Source organism: Notechis scutatus, chromosome 5 (genome assembly GCF_049901735.1).
Source record: "Notechis scutatus isolate UNSWTSFEM ecotype Mainland chromosome 5, rNotScu1.2, whole genome shotgun sequence".
In the NCBI taxonomy this organism is placed as follows: domain Eukaryota; kingdom Metazoa; phylum Chordata; class Lepidosauria; order Squamata; family Elapidae; genus Notechis; species Notechis scutatus.
The window spans coordinates 39,865,270-39,889,174 of NC_142013.1; the positions used below are offsets into that span (position 1 = coordinate 39,865,270).

The 23,905-nt window shown below is 38.6% G+C and overlaps 1 protein-coding gene across 4 annotated transcripts in view; it reads left to right on the forward strand.

The window, feature by feature from the left end:
* Positions 1-23,905, forward strand: part of LOC113409823 (programmed cell death 1 ligand 1-like) — a 60,215-nt gene that overhangs the window by 31,842 nt on the left and 4,468 nt on the right. For all 4 annotated transcript variants that reach the window (XM_087966615.1, XM_087966618.1, XM_087966617.1 and 1 more), the window contains 3 exons: positions 18,190-18,528; positions 20,953-21,228; positions 21,721-21,849. In XM_087966615.1, the coding sequence (XP_087822741.1) occupies positions 18,190-18,528; positions 20,953-21,228; positions 21,721-21,849 (744 nt within the window). The remainder of the gene's footprint in view (positions 1-18,189; positions 18,529-20,952; positions 21,229-21,720; positions 21,850-23,905) is intronic.

Consider the following 23,905-nt stretch of genomic DNA (forward strand, 5'->3'; position numbering starts at 1 on the left):
AACATATGTAAATGATATATCTTAATATCTATGATTAGTATAAACAGCATACAAACATGATGTATCTTGAAGCAACAGAAAAAGATCACTCACTGCTCATACAGGTTTTCTTTGTCCTGCTTTATTAGGCAGATTCTTCTATTGCTACCAGTGCTGGTCAGGAAATGGACTCTGAGTCTGCAAGGGAGGGAGGAAGAGAGAAAGAGGGAGGGGGAGAAAGAGGAGGGAGGAGGGAGGGAGGGAGGGAGGGAGAGAGAGAGAGAGAGAGAGAGAGAGAGAGAGAGAGAGAGAGAGAGAGAGAGAGAGAGAGAGATGATTGAAAGAACCAGATGCTACTTCCAACCAAAATAGAATGACCTTGGAAAACAGTGCCAAGGGAAGGTGGGGGCATGTGTGTATCAGCCTAAATTGAACAACAGGAACTGGGTAGATCTCAATCCCTAATCACATTATCAGCCATATTATTTTAGATCATGTCCACAGTAAAACCGGTTTCACAAAAAGAGGGGTGACATTCCTTTAAAATCAACTAAAGATGGCTTTAAGTTGCCGTGATTGAGTGAAGACATGTCACACAGTTACTGCACTATGGGTCATGTGGTATAGGGCAATTTGAGAATATGCCTTTATATCCAAGAAATTGAGAGAAGACTAACTAGATAATTCTCACTATGAAAAAAAAATGGTTCTACCTTTCATCTAATATTTTATTTATAGACCACTTTTTTTTAACTAGTTCATAAAATGAATCAGGAGGAATCTCAGAGGAAAAATGAGTTGAACAATCAATTGCCATCATCCCCACTATCTGAAATAGTCACCAAAAACTGTTTAACGATACAGTCAGCAAAGAATAGCAATTAACCTCTCATGGTAACAAAAACATTGCAGCAACTCTTGTTGTTTATCTTCCAACATAGGGATTCTCCCATGCTACGATTTATTTCCGTATAGGCTTCCTTCAGTTTCTTACAAAATTCCCCATTTCTGTCATATCAGACTAAAGTTACAAAGGGGCTCTTAAAAATAATATTTAATGTATATTATAGAACTTTCTATAGCATTTTGACAGTGTTTTATATTCATTCATTCATTACTCAGTTATTAAAATATTCCAAAACTAACTCACTTGAGGGGGAAAAATACATAGTTATCAAATCAAGTTGTTATATAAGTGAAAAAATTCTCACAGAAAGTCCGGCATGTCAACATATTTAAATTCATTGCTCAGGATCATTAGGGAATTAATTAACAGTACTCTGAAATGTCTCATCTAAGACATGTAGAGTTGTTTTGAATTTTTGATAAGATTGATCAATAAGAAAAACTTTTTGGAAATTCTACAACAGAGCCAAAAATTTACATAAAATCCTAAGTGGATGATAACATAGGAACTAATCCAGCAAATTGTTATGTAAAAGTTAGATGATCACCAATGAAAAGTGAAAGAACTTACAAATGAAATTGTTCAGAAAGAACAGAAACTCTGGCAAAGCAAATAAACTTAACAAGAGGACAAGCAAAAAAAATATATGGGAAAACCCAGATAGCTTTAAAAAAAGAAAATATAAAAAAAAAATTTGATTTGATAGATCAAAAGCAAAAACCCCACCAGGCAAATAGTTTGATGACATATGTATTTATTACTTTATTTAAAATATTTATATGCCATTTCTTATTTAAAAAATGTAATTTATACAGCAATTGCCATTATAATTTTTAACAAATGAAAGCACATTAAAATGTCACATAAATTATGGGACTTCCGGTTTGTCGGCTTCGCGAGCGGCAGGGATTTGCGAAGCTGCGCGATCCCTGCCGCGCTAGCCGTTTTTGGGGCTCCGACCCAGCCGGGTACGGAGCTAGGCTGCCCTGCAGGGGCAGCTGAAGTAGGGGGGATCCGGAGAAGGGTTTGGGGGTGCTGCAGACTCCCTCCCTGGCCGGCAGAACTCCCTTTTCCCAGGACGGTGCAGCGGCGGTCCGTAATGGCCGCCACAAAGAAGCTGGCAGCCGGGTAAGAATGCACAGGAGGAAGTGGAGAAAGTGATTGAGAGGAGAAAGTTTTTCTTGGCTCCTAGGACTCTAAGACATATTTAATAAAATTCCTGAAAAGTATGATTCTCTGAATAATACCTGCCAGAAGAGGAAAAAAAGCGGCTGCTTGAAGGTGCTGAAAGGATAGCTTTCCCTCTTTTCCTACGGAATAAATAACTGGATATTAAGAAACCTATTTTTTTAGGTGGAAATTGGTTTTAAGCGATGAGTGGGAAGAGAGAGGATTAAGAAGAAAATATTTGTATGCTAAGATTTGTTGGAGCAGATGCCTTAAGGATTTGAAGACTAGAATATATTGTAATAAGATTTTAAACAGATTTGGACTTTCTTTCTCTTTGATTGATATTACCCCAGAAGGAGAAAGTGAGAACTCTGCCTTGGTTTGGACTGATTGATAACTTTGGGACTGTTTTATCTTTTTTATTTTCTTTTGAATATTCTGGTTGTTGTAAGAAGAAAGAAGAAGAAAAGAAGAGAAAAGATTTATAATGGCTCTTTCTGTTGAGGAACTAAGAAAAGAATATGAACAAGCAAAAAAAATGGTAAAGATGGTGTGGAAGAAGCTTTCCTTTTCTTAGAAATGGCGCTTACTAATTATCAACAAAAATTACAACAGATGAAGACAGCAGAGGAACAAGAGAGAAAGGAAGGAGCCATCTTTAATGAATCTCAGAATTTGATCCAGAAAAAAGGAAGAGAGAAACAAAAGAAGAGAAGAGAAAAGAAGAAAACTAAAGGATTTAAGGACTTAAGATCCAAAAAAACATTTAAGAAAGGGAAAAATAAAGTGCAAAACCAATATGATGATTGTAAACAAAGGGGAAAAGAAATACGACAGAGAAGGGAAGCCGGTAAGGCAGAGGCTAGAAGAAGGGGGGGTAGAAAGGTTTGTTGGGAAAAGAAAGAAAGGGAAAAGGTGGAGAAAAGCTACAATGTTTTGAAATTAAATGGAAAAAAGGAATTTTTTATGGATAATGGATAAAGTATATATTTTTTTTTTTTTTAAAAAAAGATTTTGCAAGGTACATAAGATGAGATGGTAGTATTGTAATGGTTTAAGAGTTGATAAGAGATTAAAATGTTAAAATGTTTAAAAATGATTGGCTTTAAAACTTAATAATAGGAGAGGTTTAGAATATTGTTTTAATTAAAGAGTTTAATAAAATTATGGTATTGATGTTATTATAAAATTTTTATTATAGTATTTCTTTTTAATATTTGGATTTATTGTCTAATTATGCACTTAATTGTGTTGGATGTATTAGTTAGATAGAATGTACCAAGCAAAATCTGATTGGGTATTAGATATTATTTTAAAGATTAATTTGATTAACTTAGGGGGAGATAGAAAGGCATCATACTCTGATTAATGATTTCAGGAGAAACTGATTTTCTTTTTTTTTCATAAGGGATGAGACAAAGGGATGATAAAAAATGGACAAAAGATACAAGTATAATGATTTAAACTAAGATGATTAATTAAGGTAGAATTAAGAAGTGTGAAATATGTGGAGAAGTTAATATAGAAGGTTTAGAATGGTAAATAAAATAAGTAATGATATGTAAGATGAGCATGAATATAATTGAAGTCCATGAAGAGAGAGATACCTGGGCCCAAGTTACTTTCCAAAAAGATTTTTTTTATGTTTTGTGTGTTGTGTGTATATGTCTTTTTGGGGGAGAATTGGTAAAAACTTGTAGAAATATAGAATGAGAATAATGGTAACTAAGTCAGAAAGAATCAGATGAAATAATAATAATGATATTGAATAAGAGTAAAGAGAAGTAAAGAGAAATTGAATAAGAGGTTTTGGTATATTATATGGAAATGGTTTAAAACAGAATCATAATTTATCTGACTTGTTAAATTTACAATGGAAAAAGGTTTAAACATGTAATGAATAATGATAATTTGTGTGTTTTAAAAATTAATAAAACTTGTTTTAAAAAAAAAAATGTCACATAAATTATATAGAATAAAATAAGGAATAAGCAGTAATAAACACAATAGAAGGTTAAAGAACCCCAACATCTTTATTACTAAAAAGCCTAATGGGAATATTTGCATAACACCCAAAAGACAGAATAGATAAAATCCATCACACCTTCCTGGGGACAGCATCCTTAAGTTAGAGGATGCTGCCACTCCAAATGCTAACATTTAAATAGCACTCATTATACACCTCTGAAAGAAGGCTGGAATGTGGGAAGAAGCATTGCTTTAGATGTCACAATTCTAGGCTTGAAAGCTTATCTAGATTAAATGCAACATCTTGAAACTGGGTCCAGAAAAAATTGGGTGCCAGTCAGGGTTGAGATTCTACCGGTTCGGCCGAACTAGTAACTTCGAGGATCATCTGTGAATGAACTGGTTTCCTCCAATGATCAGCTGTTGAGCCCACCCACCTGCCCCAGCTGTATTCTGACCTTTATTTCCTGGTTTTTAAGCTCAGCTGCTTCTAGCATCACAGTGGATTAGCACCTATCAGCTGTTTAACACACAGGGAGATTGCAGGAGAAGGTCAGTAGCAAGCCATGCTCACCGAACCGGTTGTTACACCAGTTGAATCACACCCCTGGTGCCAGTGAACATTAAAAACCAGTTCAATGTAGAGGTTACTAAGAACTCTGAGACCATAAATTCCAGTCCTGTTATAGGCACAAAGCCAGTCATTCTCTCTCAGCCCTAGGAAGCAAACAATGGCAAACTACTTCCAAAAGCTTGCCAAGAAAACTGCAAGGGCTTGTCCAGGCAATTACCAGGAGTCAAACTAACTCAGAAGCACAGACACCCCCAACAGTATAAAGAATGTTGGTATGATATGCTCTTGCCCTACCATTTATTCATTATTTATTACATTTGTATGAAACCCCATAGCATAAAGTACCTATATTAATATATCTTAAACAATAAAATAAAATTAATTTAGGTGTCCTATAAGCCAATCTAAACTGCCCTATACTTTGTTTTAAAAATAAAATCCAATTTAAAAAAAAACAGGTAAAATATGAAATTGCTTGTGTTCTCAAAACTTTTCCCTTCATATTGGGTATCTGGAAAGTAAACAATGCAATAATTTTTTAAAGTAAACATGATAGGGAAGAGTAAGTTCAGTATCATTAAGTTGATATGTGTTTCAGGTACTTTCCCTAATTCAGATGCAGTTGGAAAACAAAGTTTCATTAAAACTCAAATGTTTTAGGCTTCTCCTCACAATTGTACGATAGCCTTATATCTGCGAAAAGCAAACTGCAGTCATTCCCATAATACTAAACAATAGCTTAATATTATATCTGGCCCAGGTTAATCCTTCTTCTTTATATTCACTCATTAGAACATTAACGACTTCCTGTAGTTGGTATCTGGATAAGAAGAAAATGCTGCTCATTTGCAATGATTAGCATTTCCATAGAAGAATCAGTTCCACAATTTAGCATTATTTCTTGATCAAAGCTTCCTCATAGAAAGATACCACCTTTCCTGGGGGAAAGATCTGGCCCTTGTTTTATATGTTTAGATTATTTAGTGTTTTTTCAAAACAGTAACACGGGATGTTGTCCGCTACTGTTTCCAGATCACTATCGAGGCAATCTGCTTCGACTTTCTCTGCCATTTATCAAAAACCAACTTATACTAATGATCCATTTGGTTATTCTGTACCATGTGCAGAACAAAGAATTCTCTAGTTACTGATCTCTGATCTCTACTGTGCTTCCCCCCCCCTCTTGCAGGGTTCATTTCTAGCTACCTTATATACAATAAGCTATGGGAATCAATCAGTAGGAAAACTACTACCAGACAATGGTAACATGGTGTGCATAAGTACCATGAAAGGACAGCGGTGTTTTAATACTGCTTTTGGGGCATTTGATAAGGCTGACTCATTTTTCAGAGAATGAAACTCTGCTGTCTTTTAACATTTGCATTGATTCCCAGTGGACTCAAACTCCAAAGTGCTGATGATTATATAAGTTCTTAGAGTTTGATCCCAAGTACATAAGAGACCTGCAGCTTGTTTCTTGAGATTTGCTGGAAAGCCATTCTCTGTACTCCCATCTCTCTCTAAAATGCAGTTGCTGAATTTATAGAAAGTTGCTTTGTTTTTTTAACACGGTGAAGGTTTTTTATTCAAATAGCCTTTTAACCTGGATTAATTACTGTAGAATGTTGCTTTATTCTTCATGTTAGTTAGATCTGATAGACTGTTGTATTTAATTATAGACAGTATGATTATACTTATTTTGTTTGTCTTTAGGATTTTAAATAATGTGATTCAGTTGCTTTTTGGTTATTGCCCAAAAGTCCTTACATACTATAACAGCATTATTATTTAAGAGGTTTTGCTACCATAAACCTATATTGGGTGCTGGACTTGATAGCAGAATATGGTTCACGCATAATGTATCTTCTATGTATATCACTTGTAGTGGGGCTGACTATGGGAAAGGGATTTTGCTTTCAGGTGTCTCTTCTGAGTTAATTAAAAAATGTTTAATAATTATGTAAAATAAAATGGACAGCTGATACAGTCTACATCAATCTTACTTATTTTTTCAGATATCCAGCTCAACTAGACTACAAATTTCATTTCTTATACTAGTTGGCAATAATAGTATTCACAGGGAACACATCTGGAGGATTCAAAGCTAGAGAAGGAATATCTCAAAGAATTCAGTTTTTTAGAGGATTTTCTAGACTAGGGGTGTCAAACTCACGTTGTCACGGCATCGTCACAGGCCATATTGCATTTTTTCCCCCTTCGCTAAACTGGGCATGGGAGTGGTCAGCGTATGACGCATGCAACCATGGGCCGTGAGTTTGATGTCCCTGTCCTAGATTATCTACTAGATCATCTCCAGAGACTATTTAACAGTTCTTACTATTAGGGAATTTCTTCAACTATACTTCCTGAATTTTCTTTCTTTTAAACCAGGTGTGTTGTTTTGCATGATCATTTACTTTTGTAGACAAACTGCTTAATTCTACATATGCTGGAAACAAGTAGCCAATTTGACCGTTTTAACATATGAAGGTAAAGTTTCCCCCTATCCAATTGTATCCAGCTCATCTCCCTTTCTTAGCTGAGGGAGCCAGCATTTTCCAAACACTCCTATAAGATCATGTGCAGGGGTGGGATTCTACCGGTTCCCTCCGGTTCTATAGAACCGGATGTTATGATTCTGCTCAGTTCGGAAAACCGGCAAATCATGCCCCTGGCTGGCCCTGCCCCTTCCCCTCCCGGGCACTTGCCTCTCATGAGGCTGAAGATATGTTGCTGGAGCTGCCAGGCTTTAAGCCAGGAGCAAGAATCCCTTTCTCTCCCCTCCCCCCCCCCCACACATTTGGACGATATTGAGTTTTGCTGTTGCTGACTACATCCTCCATGCTTCCTAAATGAGGTAGATCGAGTGGGAAGTGGCTGGTGGGTGTCGGTGTGAAATTAAGCCTCCTTCCTATAAAATCCATTCAGAAAACAAAGGAGAAGATATTGTTTAATTCTACTTCAGCCCAGATTGCTGGGAGAGAAAGTAGTTTAAAAGTATTATTTAATTGACTAATTCATTGGCTTCCCTGCACTAATAGTACTGAATAGCTGCTCGCCTTTTAAAATCCAGCGCTGAAGCCCAAGAGTGGTGGATTTCAAAATAAAAGCCAAGGAGCTCAGTGCTACAAGGAGAAGTTCCAGGAAGCGATGTTGGAGCTGAACCGGGCTTTAAAGCATTTTAAAGTAGCCTGGAGCAAGGGGGGGGGGGCTTTAATATCTTTAAAGCTGTGTCCTTGTGATGAAGGGACAGTTTATATTACATTTTATAGATTAATCCACCAGTAGAAAATAGGTCACATGATCCATTTGAGGTCAATCCATGCATTTAGTGAGGAGGAGGAGGCAATATTAAATCAGAGCCTTGATGGTTCTGTCCAAGCAGAGACAGGAATGTGGTCAGTATGGAATCTTACTAAATCAATTCATACAGAGATACAATGCTCAGTATCTTTAAAGTTGGTAATTCTTTCATGTAACTGACTTGGGAGTAATCAGATGATCAGGTCTCATGCTGCCTGGAGAATTCTGGGAATTGAAGTCCACATGTCTTAAAGTTGCTTGAAAAACATCAGAAGTACAACTACTTGTGAGCCTGGGTTATTTTCCTGCATTTTGGGAATAAGGAAATTATCCTATGTGCTTGGTGCAGAGATGCAGCTGAAATTTAGTTAGATGCTAATTGGAAGGTTAAAGCAGCAGATATAGATAGTTTTTGACTTACAACTATTTGTTTAGCCTCCATTTAAAGTTACAATAGCACTGAAAAAAGTGACTTATATTTCCCCCAAGGGACGGACAGAGAGAGAGACAGAGGGAGGGAGGGAAAGAGAGAGACAAGAGACAGAGAGAAAGAGGGGGGAAGAGAGGGACAAGACACACACATACACAGAAAGAGAGAGAGAGACAAGAGACACATACAGATAGAAAGAAAGGGAGGGAGGGAAAGAGAGAGAGAGAGAAGACAGAGAGAGAGGGAGGGAGGGAAAGAGGGAGAGAGACAAGGGACAGAGAGATGAGAGAGAGAGAAAGAAAAAGGGAGAGAGAAAAAGAGATAAGAAAGAGGGAGAAAGAGAGATAGAGAAAGATACCTATTTAAAAGAAAATAGAAAAATGGCTCTTTGAGTATTTAAGGCTGCAGACCCCGAGTTAGGCAAACACCATGGTCAATAAGTGAACCTTGTGGTCATTAAGCAAACACTGTAGTTGTTAAACAAGTCCATTTTCCCCAATGGGCATTTTTAACTGGAAACCAGAAGGAATTGTTGGAAACTGGCAAAAAACATGGAAAACCCCAGTCACAAGACTGTGTGGGATGTTGTAACTGATCATAAGTGTGTGTGTGTGTGCGCGCACATGCGCATGGCTGTCAAAACACCAAAAACAGGTCAAGTAGCTCTAGGAGGTCAGTCGTAAATTAGAACACTTGCTAAGCAACTGGCCATTAAGCGAGGACCACTTATATTTGGTTTGCTAGTCACATGGCCACCTAGCCACATCTACCCCAGTCACATGATCAACAAGCCACACCCACAAATTAGGTCATGCCCACAGAACGGTTGTTAAGAAATTTGAATTCCACCCCTGGTCATGTGGCCAGCATGACTATACATCAATGTGCACAGAATGCTGTTATCCTCCCACCAAAGAGTTATCTATTTATCTACTCAGATTTACATGCTTTCGAATTGCTAGATGGGAGGAAGCTAAGGCAAGAACGGGAGCTCATCCCATTATGCAATTCTCAGGTCTGAAATCTGCCTGTCAGCTTTTGAGCTGACAAGCTCAGTGCCTTAACCACTGAGCCATCGCATCCTCTCTTTTAATATATATAGCAAAATATTAATTATATACATAATTCTATTTTGGACTGTTCATTGTTTATCTAAAATAAATACACTGAAAAAATAATGTGATGAGATGAGATGTACGCTTCTAAATATGTTACTTGCTTTTTCAAAAGTGATATAGTTTACTTTTATCAGTAGCAGTGGAAAAGCTTGATCACGGGTGCTTTTCTGTCCAAGTGAAATGGAAATCAGTGAAAATGAACAAAAATGCTACTTACAGATGCCAGTTCTACAGAACCAGGCTTTATGAAAAATATGAATTTTTGGTGTTTACAACAATGTAATCCCCCTACCTAGTACTGTAGATATTTTAGTATTTAATTATAATCCTGCCACAGAAGTTTTGGAGAGAGAGCAGTGATAGTCAATCCTATGCATTAATTGGATGCATAGTTGTGCTAACATAAGAAGCAAACTTGACATGAGTTTTTTTTTTAAAAAAAATATAGCATTTATATAAAATGGACCTTTCATCTGTATCCTTGATGGCCTTCACTAGAAATGTCAATTTTGGAGTCATTGCTGTGCCAAACTACTTTCTAGTGTAGGCTGCATTTCTTCTTTCTTTTGTGGTATGCTTTTAAATATCAGTTCACTTTTTCAGGGAATCCCCTATTTTAAATTAAAGCTGACTATGATGAGTAATGACATATCGTGCTCTCCCTTGGGATGACAGCAAAGACGTGCAGCAGCCAAACAAACTTTCATTTCCTTTCTTTTGATGGCAATATGATATGCAGTCATCAAAAAAAAACCCTTTAATGCTATTTATTTACAGTGAATAAGTAAAACAGATGATACATTGAGAACATAGTGATTATAATGATGGATATAGATCAAGGACACCCAGAATCCTTAGCCACCATACATCACATTGTTTCTTGTATGCTATTTTTCTTATATAATTTGATCCACACAGATCAATAAGAAAACCAATATTGTTCCCTTTCATTGAAAGGTAGCTAAAGTACACCATTTTATTCTACTTATAATTATTAGGACCAATAGTTCACTTATGTTTCTAAGTCTTTGGGTTAAAGTCAAGTGTAATAATGATGTCATTTGATTTCAATTATTTTTGTATTTCCCAATTGCTTTTATGCTTTTATATGTTTAGCTTTCTATGTTTATTGAGCTTTTAGAATTAATCTAGATTACAATTAATTTCTATGCTGCTGAAGTATTTCGTCTTTAGCAAGAAGTAATAGGACTTGTTCCATAACTGTGGACAACATTCTCCCTGTCCACATATTAAATAATCAAAATAGAGGTGGAAGGGACTTTGGATATCTTTTAGTCCAACCTCCTGCTCAAGCAGGAGATTCTATATTATTTCAGACAAGTGGCTGTCCAGTTTCTTCTTAAAAGCCTCCAGTGATGAAGCAACCACAATTTCTGAAGACAAGCTGTTCCATTAATTGATTATTCTCATCGTTAGGAAGTTTCTCCTTAATTCCAGCTTGCTTGTCTCTTTGATTGGTTTCCATCAATTGTTCTTGTCTTGTCTTCTGATGCTTTGGAAAACTTTTGTGCTTTAAGCATACTCAAGTTACACTTTCATGATCGACAAAGATATTAGCAAAATAAAAAATAAAAAAATTCCAGTATCTCTATGTAAGTTTTTGTATGTTTTGCTGAGAAGGTTTTTGTTCTCTTTTTCTGAAAGTGGAGAGGCAAGGCTCTCTGACACAACTATATACCCACCTACACATTGGATGAAGCCTCTTGTATGACAAGTGAAATGTCTTCTTCCTCAAGGAAAAAAGCATAGTCCAGTTGCCTGTTGAAAAAGCACTTTTGAGACAACTATAGTTCGGGTTTTAGAATGCAAACCAAAGTCCATATAAGTCAAATAAGCTTTGGTGGCCTCTAAGAAAGTGATAAATCTACTGATTTCCTATAGTGGTGTGATTACCATTCACAGCTGACCACGCTACCCACATAGAATTCTACAGAAAATAAAATTATCACTCATAGTTATTTTGAGAGAAATGTTGTTTTATGAAATACTTAAAGAGGACAGATGAATTATAGAAAGGACATTGGATGGGCTTAAACCTTCTCATATGTCCTTATATTGTATGATCTAGTGACTTGGAAACAAGTTGTAAGCTACACAACATAGTTTGGGTTTTGGAATGCAAATCAAAGTCCATATAAGTCAAAAGCTTTAGTAGCCTTTCAGAAAGTGATAAATCTTACATGGAAAAAGAGAAGATGTAGGGAAAAAGCAAGGGAATAGGATCCTTGTTTTTTTCTTGAATTCTAGTATCACTTGGGAGTATGCGTTGCTTTTTGGCAGATGGAAAAAAAGCAAGAGGTAGATATAAGCAATGTAGAAAAATAAAACATTGTTCATTTTTTAAAATTTCTCCTCTGAATGTCTGTAATAGACATTGAGAGTGGTGCTGCTCTATAATTGCAGCAACACATTCAGAGCTTCCTTTATCACCTCACAAAGTATGTTTAATATGGTACCGATAGAGGAGAATATTTGTAGTTCAGAGTTGAACTGTGGAGTCCACGGTGCTCTCTGAACTAATTTTTTTTCTTGCAGATTTTTCATTATCAAACTAGATAACATCATCAGTGCTAGATAGAGAGTGTGATTTGTTTTCATTTTATATATTAGTAGCTTTCCTTGACACTGGTGGGAATGGTCTTGGTGGTTCCATGATTAGCTTCTCCTCCGGTAATACTGATTTGCTAATTAAGGCAACTAAAACCTTTGCTAAACTAATATTCGAATATAGCTCATCTGTCTGGAATCTGCACTGTATACTACATTATACATTAATATATTATATATTATACATTAATACAATTGAGCGAGTCCAGAAATATGTCACGAGAAGAGTACTACACTCCTCTGTTCACAACAGAATACCCTACACCACCAGGCTTGAGATTTTGGGCTTGGACAACCTAGAACCACGCTGCCTATGGTTGGACTTAAGAGTAGTACACAAAATTATCTGCTACAGTATCCTACCAGTCAATGACTACTTCAGCTTCAACCACAACAATACAAGAGCACACAACAGATACAAACTCAATATAAACTGCCCCAAACTTGATTGCAGAAAGTATGACTTCAGCAACAGAGTGGTCAATGCCTGGAATGCACTACCTGATTCTGTTGTTACATCCTCAAACCCCCACTCCATTACCCTTAAACTATTCACTATTGACCTCACCCCATTCCTAAGAAGACTGTAAGGGACATGCATTGTTAGATCGGGTAGATCGGTTCCCACAGAGACACGAGACCAAAAGTGTACATTCAGCTCTTTATTTCCATGTTAAGACCTGTACAAGATCTTGGAGCTGCGGCAGCCCTTCATATAGGGATTGCTCGTGGCTCGGCGGCCAATGACAGCGCTTTGAATCTCCCGCGATCGGCTCGGCCAATCGCGGTTGATTCTTAGCGTGGCCGTTCAGTCGACCAATCGGGTCGTGGTCCATGTGGACCAATCAGTATTCAGTATTTGAAGTATGCTGATACAGAACACCCCTCCCCTCTTGGTTCGGTCCGACGGAGCGTGGTCACGTAGTCGCGCAGGTAGGCGGGGCTTCGTACCTGTCTAGTTGACCTGCGCGGCTCAGTTGCTGCGGTTCGGACGGGCTCCTCGTCGTTCCGGTTCTCTTGGATGGAAACGCCTGGAAGGGTGAGCCGGGCCTACTGCGGTAGCTCCCACCCGGTTTCCCCGGGTCGGTTGAGCTGCTGATTCTGCTATTCCCGCCTGGTCTTTCCGGGCTGGTTGAACTGGCTTGGCTGCTCCTTCCAGGTGAAGCTCCCAGCTGCTCGTCTGTTTCGGGTTCGTCGTCTACCGGTGAGTATGGCTGGTTTATTTTGGCTTTGGGGTGTTCGGTTTGCATTTTAGGATTTTCTTCCCTACTTTGTTTTTTGTTTGAGGTTTCTCCCTCCCCTCTAGTTTCCTTATTAGTGGTTGTTTGCGGTATTTGTGTGTTGTCGGTGTCGTCGGTGGCTGTTCTTGACCTTAGTTGGTCGATATGCCGCTTCCAGCTTCATCCGTCTATGGTTTGTAGTCGGTAAGACTGGGGGCCCGTTACCTGGGTTATTTTGGCCGGTACCCAGAGTGGGTCCCCTGTGAAGCTTTTGGCATAGACGGCATCTCCTATGTTGAATGTGCGGAGTTTGCTTGACGAGTCTGGGAGTTTCTTGGGGTTGTATGTGGGGTGTAGCCTGTCTAACAGGGATCTTAGTTTTCTGCCCATGAGTAATTCTGCTGGGCTTTTGTTTGTCGTTGTGTTGGGAGTTATGTGTTGTATTAAAAGCATTTTATTTATTTTTTCTTGTATATCCCCGGTTTCGATTTTTTGTATGGTATTTTTTGTGAAACGAACCATGCGTTCCGCCCACCCATTCGCCGCCGGATGAGCGGGTGCTGTTAACGCATGCCATATGCCCCGTTCCGCCAGGAATTTTTCAAAGGCTAGTGCGGTAAATTTTGGGCCGTTGTCTGACACTAGCACGTCTGGTAACCCATGGGTGGTGAATAATTTGTTTAGTTTCTTGATGACTGCCTCTGTGGTTGTGGTTTTATAGTGCTTACCTCCAGCCAGTTGGAGTAAGCATCGACTACAATCAGGAATGTGTGTCCCTTGGTAGGCCTGGCGAAATCTATATGGATCCTAGACCAGGGACCCCTGGGCGTTTCCCATTCCCGGATTGGGGCGGCGGGTGGGCTTGGTCTGGTTTCCTGGCATTGTTTGCATGCGGCTACCCAAGTCTCGATCTGTTTGTCCATTCCTGGCCACCAGGCGTAGCTCCTGGTAGGCACCAGGCACTTGATTGTGTGCCAGGAAACCATGGAGAGGTAGGATCCGGAATCCACCTCCATCTCGCATGGTTGATCCTCAATGCCTACCTCCACGTGCACCTTCTGGGCGTTGATGGTCGAGGAATGGCCGATGATGACAGTCTGATGGGTCTCCTCTCTCCGCCGCGTCTCGCTAAGTCGCTTGTTTCGGCTGTCCCGGCTCCACTGGCTCTTGGCGTGGTGGTCTCTGGTCCTGGGGGGGTGCTGTCTGGGGCTGCCGTCTCGTCGCCGGGGGCTGTGGTTCCTCTTGTTCCGGCCTACCTTGGTGATATGCCCCTGCTTATGACAATGCTGACAAATGGCGTCGAGGAATCGGCATTCTGAGCGGGGGTGGTCACCGCCACAGCCGGCGCACTGGAACCCTGACTTACGACCTCTCCGTTCCTGCCGATCGTGTTCCGCCTGGAGTCGGTGGATCTCCTCCTCCTCGTCCTCGGTTTCGGAGAAGGAGTCGATGTCTCCATGGTGGGTGGTGGTGGTCGTCCTTGGGCTTGCTTCCGGGTGTTTCTCTGGTGCTGGGGTCACTTCTCTGGTTGCTGGCTGGTCCGCCGCATCCGAACCGCTGACTGTTTGGCAGCTTCTGATGCCGTTGCTTCAGCGATGGCCTCGGTGACGGAGATGTCTGCCCTTGCCATCAGCCAGCTCTGTAGGATGGGGTCTCTGAGGCCGAGGACCATGCGGTCTCGTAGAGCCTCATCCTTGTCGGTGAAGCCGCACATGCCTCCGAGGTCCCTCAGCGTGGCCACGAAATCGCTGATGATCTCGCCCTCTTTCTGGTCCCACCGATAGAATTCGTGCCTTCTGATGAGATTGGGCACAGCGGGGGCATAGTGGTGCCGTAGCAATGGTTCGAGGTTGGCCCAGTCCATCTCCTTCATGTCGGCGGGTTTAGCTAGGGCTTTAGCCATTTTGAACACTGCGGGCCCGCAGTGTGTCAGGAACACGGCCCTTTTTTTCTGTCCGTTGGCATCTTTAAGGTTGCTGCTCTCAAGGAACATTAGGAATCGGTCAGTGTATGATTCCCAATCCTCGGCAGCCTGGTTGAATGGTGTGGGTGGCGTGATGCTGCTGGCCATTTTGTTGGTCGTTTTGTGCTGCTTTGCCACGTGCTTGGTTGGTCTCTTTTCTCACGATCCCACCCTTGTCGCCAGTGTTAGATCGGGTAGATCGGTTCCCACAGAGACGCGAGACCAAAAGGGTACATTCAGCTCTTTATTTCCATGTTAAGACCTGTACAAGATCTTGGAGCCGCGGCAGCCCTTCATATAGGGATTGCTCGCAGCTCGGTGGCCAATGACAGCGCTTTGAATCTCCCGCGATCGGCTCGGCCAATCGCGGTTTATTCTTAGCGTGCCAATCACGGCCGTTCAGTCGACCAATCGGGTCGTGGTCCGTGTGGACCAATCAGTATTCCGTATTTGGAGTATGCTGATACAGAACATGCATAAGCACACAATTGTGCCTAACGTCCCTGTCCTATTGTCCCCATTTATTCATACCTATTTCCTATATTCATACTCATGTTTATTCTTATACCTATTATCTTGTAAGCATTGACAAATCAAATAAATAAATAAAATAAATAAATGTGTTTGAGTTAGTGTGGTTTCTTGATTTGGGCATTTTTTACTTCATAATTATTGGTCCAGTGTTAATCTTGGTGTTGACTGCTGGTGATGTGGTGTTTTGATCTTTTTGTTTCCCTTTTGGCTTTTTTTATTGTATCTTTTGAATAGTATATAGATCTTGTTTATCTCTACATGCCTGTTAATGGCTGATTTGTCTGAGTGCCAGGCTTCCAGGAATTCTCTAACTAACATTTGGACTTGGCTTGGTCTAGGATGCTCACAGTTTCCCAGTTGAAACTATGATTGTCTCTGTCCATGTGTTGTGAAATTAAGGAGTTTTCATTGTGTCTTCTAACTGCTAGTTGGTGTTCATGGATGTGGTTTGTTAGTTTTCTGCTGTTTGTCTTATGTAGTGACTGTTGCACTGTAAGTTGTAGATCAGGGGCTATGGCCCACTACAGGACCACAGCCTGTTCAAAACCAGGCTGCACAAGCGAAGTTCCACTCATGCGAGCAGTGGGACCTTGCACTTCTGCGTGAAGCTCCACTTGCATGATCACAAGGCTCTTGAGTGGAGGGCACTTGTGCTTTTATGGGATGCTTCACTTGTATGAGTGGAGGGCACTCACACACGAAGCTCCATTCGCACATGAGCACAAGCGCTCTCCACTCAAGCACCCTCTGCTCATGCATGAAGGTCAATTCACATGAGTAGAGAGTGTGTGCATCCATCGCTCACACCAATGGAGCTGTGCATGCACCTGTGTGCCTGCCACTCACACACACACCCTGTGCTGGGACGGGCCTCCAAGGTGGAAAGGTTGGGAATTGCTATTGTACATGACTCCTGTTTTTTTTCTTGTGGGGCTACTGGGTCTTTTAGGATGTTTACTGGGCCTTTTAGGATGTTTTGGTGGGCTTTCGTTGGTTTGTGTGCCATGATGATGCCATATGCCTTTTAGTGGTTTCTGAGATGTTTTTTGTTGTATAACAGTGTTATCCTTTTCACAACTTGTGTTGGTTGTATATATTGAGAGGCCGGGCACTTTTTGGTAAATCTGAGTGAATATACATTTTGTTAGAAGATGTGTAGATGACCTGTCTCCTTATTCTGGAGTTGAGGGTTGCTGCAGTGTGTTTGGGTTCACCTAAATAGTGTTCTTATTGAGCTTCTCTTATGGGAAGTTGGATGTTGTTATCTAGTTTGGTAATGAAAAGTTTGCAAGAAAACAACCAAGCTCAGAGAAAACAACCAAGTTCAGAGAGCACCAAGGATCCCACATATATTTAATGTGACTCCTATCAGACCATGCATGCAGGTAGTAGATATGTATACTCTATCCTTCCATTTAACCAACTTTGTCTGCCTACTAATGTCCATCATAGATTCTTTCCACAGGAGACTATAGTTGAGCACATGGAGATATCATTTGTGCATACCATCAAGACAAGGCTAGCTCACATTATTAATGGACCCATACAGATTGTCTTATCTAGGAAAAGCAGCTAAATTGTAAGCTGTGCAAATGTGGAATTATTTTTTTACAGTAATCATTTTTTTCAACCTTTGACATTCGAAGTCAATGGGGAATCTAGATTCACTTTAGAAACTTGTTACTAATTTAAAAACTGGGTTGATTCTCTTAAGAACTGTGTCAAGGAAGGTTGGGGCAAAACTCAACAAATGTCTCACTTAACAAAATAAATTTTGGGCTCAGTTGTAATTGTAAGTTGAGGACTAACTGTATTGGAGACATTGTGTACTTATTGAAAGCTTTCCTTCATACCACATTGTATTAAGGGGGAAAATACAAGGTACAATTGCTCTTTAGAACAGTCTTACCCCCTGAAGTAAGATTGGCTCCTGACCTTCTGACCTTCCATAAGGACCTGAAGACCTGGCCCTTCCAGATGGCTTGGGGCCCCAATGGAGGAATGGTTGATGAATTAAGAAGCAGTTTCACCACTCTCCCTGTGCATCCTGTCAGTTTTTAACCATAATTTTACCTTTCATTGTAATTCCATTTTTATCATTTTAGAATAATTTATATTCTATGGTTTTAATGTTTTTAATGCCTTATGCCACCTGATGGCATAAGATGTTTGGCAAATAAATCTAATAAGTAAATAAATATAGGCAGTCATTGCAGAGTGGACTTACAGTTTTATTCACTTGATTCTACTACATGATAATATCTCAGTACATTTGTTGATTCATTAATCCCTCTTTTCTCCCACATTATCTCAAAGTATATTTGTAAGGAAAAACTTGAAGAATAGATATAGATCATAGTTTGATTGTGTATTTGTGTATGTTTTTCCTCCTTAGGTTCTCTCAGTCAAGAATTAACAGTTGTAGTCCAAGCAGGAGATGAAGCCAGGCTTCCTTGCCGTTACCAAATCACTAGTGGCACACTAAAATCTTACTACATCTACTGGCAAAAGTATAACTTTGATAAACAAGATCTGGTTGTGATTTCATATAAGAACGGTGAAGAAGTTGAATTGGAAAAGGACAAATCTTACAAGAACAGATCAAAGTTAGAAGAGCAGAATCTTACACTTTCAATCGCCTCAGTCACAGTAAATGATAGTGGACTATATAAATGTTTTGCCATATTGGAAACTCGCCTAAAAGGGGAAACATCTACCCGTTTATCTGTGATAGGTAAGTGTTAATCTACTGACACAACTTCTTTAATTTCCCCCTCTCTCTTTCTCTCTCTCTCTGTATAATTTTATTGAAGAGTTTTTAAAAAGAAGATAAAACTAATACAAACTAATATAAGAAAACTAGGAAACAGAAAAAAATCAGCTAAATACAAGAGAGACAGAAAAGTGTAAGAATAATAGTAATGAAATTTTTAAAAAGACAAAAAAAACTTTCTGACTTCTTTACAGCAGTTATTAGACTGATGTTACAACATATCTATCTTCTTTCTATCATCTATCCTATCTGATTATTTAAACCACAAATCATAACATAATTTATGTAAAAAAATACATTAGGGGTTTCCAGGTAGCAATAAATTTTTATCTGATCCAAGAAGTTAGTTTAGCTCAACAAGTTCCATTATTTTCACCAACCATTCCTCCATTGTGGGTAATGCCAAATCTTTCCATCTCTGTGACACAATAATCTCACTACAATTATCATAAAGAAAGATATCAGATCTGACTGTTCATCAGATTCAATTGTTTGTCCCTCAGTTCCCCCACACTGCAAAAAAAATCTTTGCTCTCAATTTATTTTAATTTTTAAAATTCTTTATGTGTTTTTGAATCCAATATTTTATAGCTTTTTATATGTCCACCAAACATTATAAAATGTTCCTTCTTGTTCATATTTCCAACATAAATTTGAAATGCCTTTATAAATTCTAGACAAGTTTTCAGACAACATATACAAACAGCACATTTTATAAAAATTCTTTTTAAAACATAGCATAGATTTCAATCCTTTCAACTATATATTTTCCTATTGATCCATCTGTATATTATAAAGCCAATTTAGCTCACTTTATCATACATTCTTTTACTTGTTCTTCTGTTTCATATTAGAACAGAACTTTTTACATTTTACCAATTACACATTTATCAGTTGTGTATACAATTTTACTAAAACTCAGTGAATTTACCTAAATTCTTTTTAATAAATTCTTTTAATTTCTTTTATCACTTTTTCTTCCTTTTGTAGGAACCTTTTATTTAGCTTCCCTCTAAAAGAACTAATTTACTTTCGTAAACTACAAAGTAAAAGTAAAACTAGATTTTATTTTTATAAACTGAACTCACAAGATTATGAATTATGTTTCTTCTTAAAAAGAATGTACTGTGTATCTTTTAGAGAAGTAGGTGTACTTTCTTGAATTGCCATTTTTCTGTCTCCAATCAACCAGCCCCAAACTGAAGCTTTTGGTAATTTGCCATGAGTGATTTTAATATTTTTCCCAGAAGTTCTATATAGTTGTGTGGATGCGAGGAGATAATGCTTATTTGGAAGGGAAATGAAACCAGGAGGGTTTATCAATACTTTAATCTGTTCTACATCAAAAATGTTGACAGCATCAGTCACTGATCTTGTTACTGTTATAGAATAGGGTGCGACAATTGTCCCAAATGTGGCTCTGGTATATCTTTTGGTATACCTCTAGTATACCTGACTCAAAGATTAAGGCAATATTTAGCTAAACTGAACTAAATATTATTTTCTAACTCTGGAATGCGATCCCTGATAGATTTGTCATACAGTAATAGGAATAATCTATGAGAACCCTTGTCAACACTCAGAAAGTTTTAGATACATGCTAATTTCTACTTTTAAAATATTTTTGACAGAATGATAGTCTTTTGATTGAGCTGCTATATATTGATTTTTTTTTCTTCTGCAAAAGCAGTTGGACTCCCAGCCATAGCCATCTGTTCCTAATCATCTTGACAATGAAATGATGAAGTGGGCATTATGACATCACAATGCATGAGACATAGAGTATAGAATCATAACTGTTCATTATATGATTTAGCCTCCAGGCCCTTATCATCTTTGTTGTTGTTCTGTGCATACTTTCTAGAGTCTCAGCATCTTTCTTGCATTGTAGCAACCAAAACTTGACACAGTATTCCAAGTGATTTACAATGTATATACACTAAATTATAAAATATGTATTAGAGACCAGGTAGGCCATTAGTTCTAGTGCCATTGTAGGCACAAAGCTAGTTGGGTAATTGAAACATCATTATAAAATTACAATATTGACACCATTCTTAGCGGTACACACATACATTTTCAGTACATATTTTATATTAATCACCAAGTACTTAATTAAATAAATAAGGTTTCACTGCTATTCAGTAAAGATTAATAATGAGGATGCTGTCTTATTTTGGGAAAACATTTGCACAGAAGGGGAACTTGGCAGAGTTGTCTGAAATGTTTAAGAGAATTTTCTTAAATTCAGAATAATCAACGACAGGAAATTTAGGGGGAAAGTCTTCATGTGTACAGGTCTGCTTGAACAAATGCCAATATCAAACATTTTTTACATATGAGTCATATTCTGTAATATCTTATTGTCTTTTTTGTGTCTTTCAGTTCCATTTAGTACACCTATCATCCTGAACAATTTGTCCGGTGAACATTGTGACTCAAAAAATTTGACACTGATGTGTTTGTCTCATGGAGGTTCTTCAGAGCCAAAGATGTATGGATCTATCAATGAAAATCCAGTGAATTGGACTGTCACAAGCAATGAAATATTTGGTCATTTTAATATTACTGGCACCTTGCAGTTAAACATGACAGAAAATATATTGATTCAGTGCTCAGTTCATTATTTAGATTTCCAAGTGTCAAGCAATTATAGCTTGAGTAAGTTCCTTTCATTTTATCTAAAGGCAATTTTATTTGATTTTATAATATAATAATTGAGTGAATGACAAAACACAAAGCTATTTGAATTAATAATTAAATTTAAAAATCTTATTTTTGAATGAAAATTGCTACTGTGGTTAGAAAACTCTCATCTATCATCTTACCTATGCCCTTAGATTCTTATGATTATAATATTGTTATATCTCATGATTTATGTTGGTTGCTCCTATTTAGTACCCTAGGATGATTTATGTTGATTGCTTAGTATCCCATGACTGTCACTGAGAGTTGTATCTGACTTATGATAATTTTATTTTATGATTATGATTATCACTTGTTGTTCGTATGTACACTGCACTGGAGACAAATTCCTTGTGTGTGTCCAATCACATTGGGTCAATAAATTCTATTCTATTCTACATCATAGAACTAACGATTTCTTCACTGTGATCCTGGATTTCTCAATATTACATTCAACTTTTATTTCAGATATGACAAAGAACTGTTCTGAACCCACAATGCCACCATTGATTCCACCTTTTGGGATCATAATTTCTTCAGGAGTGATCTTGATTTTCTTTCTAGCAATGGTAATGCTAGTAATACTCCAATGCTACTGTAAGTACTAATACCTCTGTCACTAGCTGAAGCATGGTTATCCTCTCATCTATCATACTATGTATTTCCTTAGATTCTTATGACTATAATTTTGTTGTTATATCTCATGATTTATGTTGATTGCTCCTATTTCATATCCTAGTATGATTTGTGTTGAATATGAAATGATAGAATAATCATAGGGCCACAATAGATTCTGACAAAATGCAATCCTGTAAAATTGTTCCTTCCCCATTTTTTGAAAGCCCATTAGCTTTCAGCAACCTTACCCAGGTACATTATGAGATCCTAAGTGAGAATAATGAAAACTTATCATATTTCACAAGATATTATAATGATCTCATGACATTTGGTGTTTTTGCAAGATTTGGACCTTTCAATTTTAATGAATGTAACTCTAATCAGAGCCTCTGATGCCACAGGTGTCATATTTCTAATTCTTGTGATATGGAGATAAAATATGAAACACACTAACAACTATGTTTTAATAATTGAAAGTATGAAGACTGGTTGTACTCTTTACCTGCATATATTGATTAAATTGCCAATATAGATATCCATAAGATCTACTCTATTAAGAAAGTACACAAAAGTACAGCTCAATTTCAGATGCCTTTAATCAAGGTTGAAGAGTAGAGGTTAGCGTCAGGCTACTTAGACATTCCTGCTTTAACACACATAGAATAGTAAGAATGGTTTGTTTATATTACAGGTGAAACTCGAAAAAATTAGAATATCGTGCAAAAGTTCATTTATTTCAGTAATGCAACTTAAAAGGTGAACTTAATGTGTGAGATAGACTCATTACATGCAAAGCAAGATAGTTCAAGCCATGATTTGTCATAATTGTGATGATTATGGCTTACAGCTCATGAAAACCTCAAATCCACAATCTCAGAAAATTAGAATATTACATGCAATCAATAAAACAAGGATTGTACATAGAACAATATCGGACCTCTGAAAAGTATAAGCATGCATATGTACTCAGTACTTGGTTTGGGCCCCTTTTGCAGCAATTACTGCCTCAATGTAGTGTGGCATGGAAGCTATCAGCCTGTGGCACTGCTGAGGTTTTATGGAAGACCAGGATGCTTCGATAGTGGCCTTCAGCTCTTCTGCATTGTTCGGTCTCATGTCTTTCATTTTTATCTTGGCAATGCCCCATAGATTCTCTATGGGGTTCAGGTCAGGCGAGTTTGCTGGCCAGTCAAGCACAGTAATCCCACGGTCATTGAACCAGGTTTTGATGCTTTCGGCAGTGTGGGCAGGTGCCAAGTCCTGCTGGAAAATGGAGTCAGCATCTCCATACAGCTTGTCTGCGGAAGGAAGCATGAAGTGCTCCAAAATCTCCTGGTAGACAGCTGCATTGACCCTGGACTTAATGAAGCACAATGGACCAACACCAGCAGATGACATGGCTCCCCAAATCAACACAGACTGTGGAAACTTCACACTGGACTTCAAGCATCTTGCAGTGTGTGCCTCTCCATTCTTCCTCCAGACTCTGGGTCCTTGGTTTCCAAATGAGATGCAAAAGTTGCTCTCATCAGAAAAGAGGATTGTGGACCACTGAGCAACAGACTAGTTCTGTTTTTCTTTAGCCCAGGTAAGACGCTTCTGACGTTGTTTGTTGTTCAGGAGCGGCTTGACAAGAGGAATATGACATTTGAAGCCCATGTCCAGGATCTGTCTGTGTGTGGTGGCTCTTGATGCACTGACTCCAGCCTCAATCCACTCCTTGTGAAAGTCCCCAACACTTTTGAATGGCCTTTTCCTGACAATCCTCTCCAGGCTGCGGTCATTCCTGCTGCTGGTGCACCTTTTTCTTCCACCTTTTTCCCTTCCACATAACTTTCTATTAATGTGCTTTGATATAGCACTTTAGGAACATCCAACTTCTTTTGCAATTACCTTGTGAGGCTTTCCCTCCTTATGGAGGGTGTCAGTGATGGTTTTCTGCACAACTGTCAGGTCAGCGGTCTTTCCCATGATTGTACTTCCTACTGAACCAGACTGAGAGACCATTTAAAGGCCCATGAACCCTTTGCAGGTG